Source organism: Alosa alosa, chromosome 13 (assembly GCF_017589495.1).
Source record: "Alosa alosa isolate M-15738 ecotype Scorff River chromosome 13, AALO_Geno_1.1, whole genome shotgun sequence".
Classification (NCBI taxonomy): Eukaryota; Metazoa; Chordata; class Actinopteri; order Clupeiformes; family Clupeidae; genus Alosa; species Alosa alosa.
The window spans coordinates 31,473,497-31,483,496 of record NC_063201.1 but is presented as its reverse complement, the minus strand read 5'-3'; the positions used below and the strand labels follow the sequence as shown (position 1 = coordinate 31,483,496).

General features: G+C 43.5%; 2 protein-coding genes across 5 annotated transcripts in view; both read left to right on the top strand.

The window, feature by feature from the left end:
* The window catches only part of nr4a3 (nuclear receptor subfamily 4, group A, member 3), an 18,849-nt gene extending 14,612 nt beyond the window's left edge, over positions 1 to 4,237 (top strand). Inside the window, 2 exon segments of the mRNA XM_048261789.1 lie at positions 208 to 386; positions 2,441 to 4,237. Coding sequence (XP_048117746.1) covers positions 208 to 386; positions 2,441 to 2,712 — 451 coding nt within the window. The 3' untranslated portion in view covers positions 2,713 to 4,237.
* A 2,951-nt stretch (positions 4,238 to 7,188) lies between these two features.
* Positions 7,189 to 10,000, top strand: part of stx17 (syntaxin 17) — a 10,051-nt gene continuing 7,239 nt past the window's right edge. Inside the window, exons 1-3 of one of the 4 annotated variants that reach the window (XM_048261794.1) lie at positions 7,189 to 7,382; positions 7,640 to 7,828; positions 9,315 to 9,380. In XM_048261794.1, coding sequence (XP_048117751.1) covers positions 7,706 to 7,828; positions 9,315 to 9,380 — 189 coding nt within the window. In that variant the 5' untranslated portion in view covers positions 7,189 to 7,382; positions 7,640 to 7,705. Of the gene's footprint in view, positions 7,539 to 7,581; positions 7,829 to 9,001; positions 9,133 to 9,314; positions 9,381 to 10,000 lie in introns of those variants that run through there. The other 3 variants (XM_048261791.1, XM_048261792.1, XM_048261795.1) reach the window with 3 other exon arrangements.

Below are 10,000 nucleotides of genomic sequence, written 5' to 3'. Positions count from 1 at the left end.
TCCCCCCCCCCCTCCCACACACACACACACACACACATACACAGGAAAACAGACTAAGCAGATTAATTAAAAGATGAGACATCTTCTGAACTCCATCAAAGGACACTTTGAACCTGGTACCTAATAGCACAGAGATAATAAAATATTTACCTCTCTCTCTCTCTCTCTCTCTCTCTCTCTCTCTCTCTCTCTCTCTCTCTCTCTCAGGTGGGTGCTGCCGGAGGAGAAGCTGGTGCTGTGTAATGGCCTGGTGCTGCACCGGCAGCAGTGTCTGCGGGGCTTCGGGGAGTGGCTGGACTCCATCCGCGACTTCAGCGCCAACCTGCAGAGCCTTGGACTGGACCTGACCACCTTCAGCTGCCTCTGTGCCCTGGTGCTGCTCACAGGTAACACACTACCACCACAACACACACACACACACACACACACGCACACACACACATACACAAAATCACACTTACCCACACACTCAACACAACATAGGGAGGAAAACAACTTTGTTTGAGCCATGCAAATACTATAATTAAAACCTTACCACTCTCTCTGAACAAATATGTCTGACATTTATGCATTTTCATTAAGCACTTTTGCGACTTTGTCTAGCTCATCAGAATAGTTGTACTGTATGACATCTTCAGCGAACAAGTACAACCACGTGGTTTTGTTTTCACCCATTGCAGCCCATAGACTGAGCTTTATGACACACTTTTATCGAGAATTAGTCTATTTCCAGCTCAAGATCAACCATAAACATCTCTCTCTCTTGCTCTCTTTCTTTCAGACACACATACACACACACGCACACACACACATATATATATATATATATATATAAATAAAGACACACACACACTTAGAAGCCATTTGTATGTGTATTTCTCTGTGTATAATTATGCAGACACATATCCAAACACTCACAAACATGTTTCTGATGATACACATAAAACTCGCTGTCTCTCTCTCTTCAACTCCAACACTGGATATACACGTATGCACACACACACACATACGCACACACCAGCCTGATGTCATATCATTCTTTGCTTACTCTGATCTATATGGAGATTATATGTACATCAGATTTATGCAGATTCTGGGGAGTAAACAGGGATGATTAGAGGCTTAGTTTTAGATGAACATGCCACCTCCACACAGACACACACAAACGTGCTCCCAAACCCAGCTGAGGGAGTGGAAACTGTTTCAATATCAGTGCAGGATATGTGCACGTTCAGGGGCCCAAGTGTGTGTGTTTGGAGAGCACTTAGCTCTGTAGAGGAATTGAACAGCACTCAGCAGAGAGCTCCACTAGACGAGACCTCCTTCCTCCTCCACCCCATCTCTGATCTGTCCGTCCCTCTGTCTCTCCCTCATTCGCTCTGCCTATCGACCCTCCTAAAAGTGTCAGCTGTGAGGACCATTGATCCCACTCTGCAGGAGAGCGGCAGAGAGAGAGAGAGAGAGAGAGCATTGATGGTTGCCACACACACAGAATCTCCTTGAGGCATTTTAGTTAGTTTGTATGAGGTTAACAATGATTTGGATTTAGTTATACAAAGACAAAATGTGCTGGTGTGTGCGTGTGTGTGTGTCTAGGGGGATGGACAAGAGAGAAATGTAGTGGAGTGTGTGTGTGTGAGTGTATGTATGTGTGTGTGGTCAGGACACTGCGTTCCATCTCTCCTTCGCTGATGAATAGATTAGTCTCACATTTAGGAGCCAGTGGCTGAGTGTGTATGTTTATGAGTGTGTGTGTGTGTGTGTGTGTGTGTGTGTGTGTCTGTATGTGACATAATAGATTGGCCTCACATTAAATGCCTAGTGGGTCTGTGTGTGTGTCCAGTAGCTGTCCAGGCTGCAGGGTTGCCATGGGAAACTCAATTAGCTTTGCTCTTAATGGGGCTTGTCTGCTTACCACCCAGAATAATCCAGCTAATTGTTCAAGTACTTGTGTTTAAGTCAGCCTGAGAGGACGGGCCATGTGTGCGCGTGTTGGCTCAGTGTGTGTGTGTGTGTGTGTGTGTGTGTGTGTGACTGTTTTTGTAAGCCGTGTGTTTGCCTTTACTATACTCTCGCCAATTCAGTTTTTTGTTTCACTTTCGTATCTCTCTTCTATCCTCCTTTATCTTTTCATCTTTTCTCCCTATCTTACTCTTCTTTGCTCTTTCTCATTCTTTCACTGTCTCATATCTTTACTCCTATGAGTTCTTTCTACATCTTGCTCCTAACTGAAATCTCCTTTTTTTCTCTGCCCCGTTTCAGTTTAGTTCAATTACTAATAGTTCAATTATTAATTTGTTTGAGCTCAAATTAAGCATGTTTTATTAGACACAAAAACGATACTGTGTACTGAACAGCATTAAGTATTTATTTTTTTTAAAAGTATGTTTGTTGCCATACACAAACAAATATTAAATATATCCTTTGTCTCTTTCCATAGATCAGTGTCCTGGTCTGAAGGATCGGAAGCGTGTGGAGGAGCTGCAGAATAAGGTCCTCTGTTCTCTGCGGGATCACCTGGGCTTCGGCTCCAGTGCAGGCGGGGCGGCAGCAGGGAAAGCTCCCCCCTCGCTGAGCCGCGTGGTGGGGGTGAGGGCTGAGCTTCGGACCCAGCGGACCCAGGGCCTCCAGAGAATCTTCTACCTGAAGCTCGAGGACTTGGTCCCTCCCCCTCCAGCCATCGATAGGTTCTTGGATACACTGCCCTATTAGAGCCCTTCGCTCGTTCAAATGCAAAGACACGCCCACTTTTCCAGACGGATGGTCCGGGGGGGGTGCCATCATCAGCAGAATTAGCTGTGGACGACAGGACTTTTATCTGGAAGGAGGTCGCACTACAATGCCCATGATCTCCCATATACGCACACAGGACGTACAATATTGGTCGGAAAAAAAAACAAACAAACAAACCTACAACAACAAAACAATCAGAACATTTCTTATACTTGGTACGACGGAGTGTGCGTGGGTGGGTGGGTATGTGCACAGACATGTGTTATGAGTGTGTAGTTTGAGCCTAGACAGTGTGAATCTGATGTCACAACTCAAATTCACACAAGCCCCTCTTCATCACTCATACTCAGACAGGGACCCCTTCTGCAGGAGACTACACAGTGTCTGTCCACGCGTGTGTTCTTGTACTGTGGCCCAAAACAGAACGCAACTCTCAGTTATAAACACATGCAAATAAAAACGACATACAAAAAATGCCCACACACACACACTCACACACACTCACACACACACACACACACTCACACACACACAAACACACGTTCTTAGAGCATAGGCAGAGAGGGTAGTGAACAGCTCCTGCGTATAAGTGCAATTTCTGAAGTGCTTTTCCCACAGGATCACACTGCAATTCCAGCTCTGTAGTTGACATTAGCTGACATAAATACTAAGACTCCGTCCTTAGAGCCACTGCCCGCAAGGCCAAAGGTCGGGGCCAACCCCAGACAGCGCACAGCACTGAGCTGTGCCGCGCTAACCTTTCTACGACAACGGAGCTCCTCAGAACTTGAATTTGCTGTAGTATTTTTATATTGAAAATAAGACGTGAAATAAAAACGCAGAAAAAATGTAGGGCTTCAAGACGACGGAACACCAGTGTGAGTCAGTGGGAGGGGGGGGTGGTGGCTGAGCACTTAAAGAAAGATACAGAGACACGGAGAGAGGAAAAGAGGGAAAGAGGGAGGGGTGGAGGGAACAGAGGAGGGAGGAGAAAGAGACCGAACGAGAGATTGGGAGCAAGAGGAGACAAAGGAGAGGGAGGAAGGGTGAAAAGAAGGGGTGATACATTCCGCATTAATATGTCTTTTGTATGTTTATATCATTGATGCCATTATTGCCAATGAGGACTTTGTTGTTTTTGATTTGTACAGAGGAAGAGGAAAAGGGTTTGTGCATGGGTGTGTGTGTGTTTGCGCTTGCCTGTATTTATTGCAAAAAGACTGCGGCGCTGAGAGAACTCTTTACAGCCCACCCAAGACAGATTCAAACTATATAAATATATAAATATATTACCACACAAAAAAAACGAATATTTTGAAGTGTTTATATCTGATAGCCTTTTTCAACTATTGTGGTACAACTTGTGCATTATTTTGTTTCTTTTTTGAAGAAGAAATGGGGGGAAAAATCCACTGTCTCTTGGTTTGGTTTTATTTTTGTCTCTTTGTTTCACTGGAGGTTCTGCTCAGCACTTTGACATGATAAAATAGTTTAAATGATTTCAGTCTTGCCTCTTGTGCTGTTTTTCTTTCAAGATGGTCCGTGTGTATGTTGTGTGTGTTTGTGCACACGTGTGAGTGTGTGCATTTACGTCTGTCTTCGGGGCTGGTATTAAATAGATGGATGTGAGACGTTGGCAGTGTTGATAGGGGACTATTAGATTCAGGTGTGTGTGTGTGTGTGTGTGTGTGTGTGTGTGATCAGATCAGACCCCCAGCCCTCGTTAAGCCAAATCGATCGACATGGTGACATTTTAGAACATACAGAGCTACAGCCTCTCTCTCTCTCGCTCCTCTCTCTCTCTCTCTCTCTCAGTCTTGATCAATCATTATTTATAAAAATTGCCAAGCTGTTATCCTCTATATCTTAAACACAATAGAATCTGTAGAAAGACGAACAGCAGATCATTAGGGTCAGCAAAGCCAAACCCTTGGTCATAAATTATAGTGTAATTGAGTGTTACTGAAAATAGATGATTGCACTCTACGTAGAAATTGTGTTTCATGATGCGCACATATCTAGTGCTTGTTTTTACATTACCATAAAAACGAAGACTCGGTAGAGTGATGGTTTGAATGCATCTCATCTGTTAATGCAAATGTTAGTCATATCCATTTTGGTAAAAGACTTGTACCTACTGAGGTAGGCTACTCTCTGGCCTCTGCCCTTAAATTGTGTTCAAAAACGAATTTTGGAAGGAATGTCTTCCACTTCTGCTTAGACCCTCCTTACCTGTCCACTTCTACGTCATGCGCACCGGTGTAGGAAAGTATCACACTTCCTCCCCATCCTATTGCTTTTCACTAAGTTCATATGAGCCTATAGCTCTCTTTTAACAGGGGGTTGTCGGACATCGTTCACACACGAACTCCGCTACAGGGCAGGCGTCCCAGGACCATGGCCAGCTACCAAGTCGAACATGCTTTAGCATTCCGATGGGCGAACTGGTGAACCGGAGCCTGGTTAACACCAGACCGCTTCTCCCGAATGCTGTCTTGACAACACCACGTTATATGAGGATCTTACTGTTTCCGGTGAACACTGAATAGGCCTATTAGGGATGTCAGCGCTGCAGTCTGGAGCTTAGTTCCTGCTTTTTCATGATATAATCTAGAATGATGAATAAGAATAAAAACAGGACAGGCTAATTAAATCAAATTAGCTCAAACTCATGACATCAAATAGGCTAATTGTCTGTTTCTTTACATAGTCTACTGTATCTGTAAATCTTTGCAGTAGGCTAATGGACAATGCATGGAATTCATCTGAAGTTTTATTGGCATGCTGCATGGGAACAAGAGATTTAGGCAACATTTAGGCCAGGCCACACAATGCTTTTTCCCAGGCTATCCAATGGATAGTAAGCTTGCAGCATGATTGAGGACAAGATCATCTGCCGTAGGCTATACAATATCTTGGTTGGTGGCCTGGAAAAGCACACTGATCAGGAATTAAGTGTATGAGCGATATTAACCATGTAAAATTGCATTCTTTCTTACATTAGCTCGCTGACAAAATAGAGGCAGGTCAGAAGTAGCCTATAAGGTCATAAACCTATGGGACGCTTCAAGCTAGAAATGTCATTGCAGAGACAGAAATCAACAACATGGATAACAGAAAGAATGAAAAAAGAGGAGAAAGAAAGACTGAAAAAAGAAAGAAAGAAAGAAAACAACATGTGGTTTGTAGTAGGTGACAATTTGCATAGCGATGGTCAGTGGGAGGCATGCACCATTTTATTGTTCAAGTTATGGTTTGCATGCTATTGTGCACTGATGCACAACTTATTGCATTCAGACTTGTGGCATTTAGATATGGAGCCAAATGGGCAATTGAATTTTAAAAAGACTGAAGACAAAAATAGATGGAACATTTGAGCAGCCCTCCTTTCTTGCATCACTAACTGTTGGTATCAGATCTTACAACTGAACTGATGAATCATAGGACTTTTGGCTAGTTACATAGCCTTTCAAGAGATGATCAATTTTAAAATCAATGATGAGGAATGAAGTAACCTTTAACCACAGTTATATCAAGATATGTGGTCTACAGTCAGTGTGTGTGTGTGTGTGTGTGTGTGTGTGTGTGTGTGTGTGTGTGTGTGTGTGTGTGTGTGTGTGCGGGTGTGTAGATTAATAAAGGAACATGGCCTCAATATTTTAAGCCTTAGCACACAAATCAGCACGCATAGGCTAACCTACTGGGACTTCACCTGCAAAGAGAGAGGGCTAAAAAAAAAGACCTGTTTCACTATAGCCACATTAAATCTACCCCCTGTCTCTCGATAGTCTGCCCTCCCACCATCTTCCACCTCTGTGTCTGAGTGCATCACACACACACACACACTTATCTTGGTGAAAAGACAAAAAAAAAACTTTTTTCAAATATTAGGCTATTGTGGCTATTAGGCCTACTAGGTTACTTTGAAAAGGGCCAAGTGGAATCCACACACATATGGACACTAACATATGCACACACACAAAGGAGGTAAGATTAGTCGGATGGCTCAGTTCACACATGTGGTTAATCTGTTGGTGTTCTCTTAATCCGGAAACACTGATCAGACACAGTCTGTGTGTATAGGTGTGTGTGTGTGTGTGTGTGTGTGTGTGTGTGTGTGCGTGCGTGCGTGCGTGCGTGCGCGCGGGCGCTCGCGTTTGTGTGTGCGTTTGCGTGCGTGTTTGTGTGTGTGTTGTTTATAGTGGAAGTCAATTCATTGCTATTTGAAGAATTCATTACTAATTCATTATATCAACCAGAGTGTATAGCGTTAAATATTAATAACAATAATCCCTCTTTTAATAAAACATGAAATAAATAACCAACAGAATAGTAACTGCTTCTAAACTTGTGCGGTAGGCGTGAGCAACTACTTCCATTTTGGTTGTTCTTTTTTTTCAATATCACCACCCTTGAGAATTATGTGCAGTTTTTTACGTCGGAAACATTTCACTGGTGCACATTCCGGAAAAAGTTAATTGTTTACATCGCTGTCAGTCGCCAGAAAGCAACCTGCTCTAGAAGAGAAGAATTGTGATATCTTCTACATGCAGTTTATTGGTTTGTCATTTCTTGTTGTATTTCGCTGTCAGCTGCCATTCTTCAGTGAGGTTGTTCTTCCCTAGCGGTTTATCCCGTTGTTGGATCATGTGAGTATAAATGTCTTGGAGCCAGACAGTTACAAGCTAACATTAGCAAGTCAACAAGTCCGATGGTCTCTCTCTCTCTCACTGTCTGGGCTGGCATATGGGTCCTCACTAGCCAAAACAATCATAAGTTGTACGCTGCTGCTACCTATGACTAAGGTATCGTCTGTATCATAACTTTTATTTTTTTACTTCTTCTAAGACTTGGGAAGATTTGGTGTAGTATGCTCTACCAACGTTTCGTCTTTCACTTTCACAAGACGATTAGCATGAGAGCAAGATCATTGTCCTGACGCTGGAATAAGAGTAAGCGAAAGTTTGCTGCCATGACGGAGGGAACTGGCAAACTGCCGCTCAGGCGCCTGGAACCGCCCATCCATAAGTTTACCAAAGTGGCTATTCCTACCGATCTGCAGAGACTTCAGCAACATCAACACAATATAGAAAAGGTACGCGCCAGACATTCACAATCTTCCAATCGCTCCAACTCACATAGAAAGAGTAAACACTGCAGAAGATATACATACATAGGCCTATGCTGCTACGGGCAGCCAACTGATGCAGTAGCCTACAGCCTTGGCAGTCTACAGACTGACAACATCAAAACAACACCGATAAACTGTGCTCACACAAATTCCTCGTGACCTCCAGAAATCTAGTAGACTGACCGACAAAAAAGAACTTCAAGATAACTAGCCTACAACACAAATGCTCGACTGTAGGGATTATGTCAATCCAATACTGGCTGAGATGCATATGACATTCATATTTAAACATTCTCAAATTAACAATTCTTTAAATAAACAGTATGTCAGTCAGTCTTAGTCACTCTTGTCTGATAACACCTGAATGTTTTAATGGAGCAGACAGAAACGCTGAGACTCACACAGTCTGAAGCTAGACTTTAAAGTTACTACTTTATGTATTGAGAAGGGTCAGATGCGCTGTAAAATATGTGCCTATAACATTGCCACAGCTAGCCGTGGGCGTAGGTTTAGGCAAGGTAAGGGGGTCAGGAAGCGATGATCAAATAGTGGTGGATGTGGGGGACTGCTCTGACATCAGCACAGCTGACTGCAGCCAGTGGAAGTACACCATCCTGCCTGAGGTTAGATGAGGGGCGGTGTGTGTGTGTGTGGGGGGCAGAGGTTCCAAAGAACAGGCTGGGGTTCAATGCATGCTTTACTACAGGGGACACCAATAGTAATGCATTCACATCACTTATAGAGATGGTAGCAAGGGAATAACTCCCTATTCACAGAAAGAGACACATTATTGTTATTAGGACAAGAGGGAATGGACGTGCATTATAAGTCCTACAACTTCACTGAAGTGGATTCAATAAAAATGCATTCTAAAAAAAGATAATCATAAAACGTAGTCATATAATCTGACCTCATCAAATTCTTACTACAGTTTAACACTACCCAGTTTCCATCAATTTGTCAAATAATCAATAGGTCTCAATGGTCTTGTTAGACATCTGTCAAAGGCAGCAGTAAACGGTTGAGTCAGGGTTCAGAGTCAACATTGACCACTTCTCTCTGTTCACTGATTGATCAGTCCTCAATACCACAAAATATGAATGTATGGACACATCTCACATCTTGTGGTATTTATAGATCAATTGGAAATCAATCAGAGTGACGCCAGGAATTAACCCAATACCCAAAGTGCAATGGAACAACTGGAAGTTTTCAGTGGTGTTGAAATGGCAGATGCAAGTGTCAGTTTGAAGAAATCAAGTCTTGTGGTAAATAAATTAATCAAAATTGTAATATCCAAGTGTTAACAACAGATCTCCTTTTCTTTAGCTGGAGTAGAGTTTCATAGATTAGCGTTCTTCCTCTGTTCCACACACACACACACACACACACACACACACACACACACACACACACACTCACACACTCACTCACTATGGTTCTGTTTTAGTTTCAGAGATGTCGACAATGGGACAGACTCCACCAGGAACACATCAACTCCAGCCGCACTGTGCAGGTCAGACACAAGTACATGTGGATGAACACACACACACACACACACACACACACACACACACACACACACACACAAAACTCAAGGTTATGGGAGTCAGTAGAAAGCATATAGTGCACAAAACAGTTATAAAGACCAAATTCTGAAGGTGCTGAGGATGTGTGAAGGTGTGGGGTCTCCATTGGAGAGTCTATATGAGTGGTGTCCACACATGAGTGTGTGTGTGTGTGTGTGTGTGTGTGTGTGTGTGTGTGTGTGTGAGAGAGAGAGTGTAAGTGAGAGTGTGTGTGCTTCTGACCCCGGCACACCTTTTGCCTTGTGGGACTTGTGAGAGCTTTCCTGTGTCTGGCGTGCTGGGTGTGTGTGTGTGTGAGGAGTGAAGGAGTGTTCTTGTGTTGCTGTGACGGACAATACACTGCCTCAGAGACACGGCAGACATTGTTTAAGTGCATCTCCTGGGCCGGGGTGGGGTGGTGGGGGGCAGCCGAGAGGACAGTAGAGAGACAACAACAGAGGAAGGAAGGAAGGAAGGTTAGAGGTAGACAGCATCAACGTCCAGCCAACGGCTAGTCCAACACTAATGCAGTATGAGTGTTAATGAATTGAGAGGTCATTTGGATGTT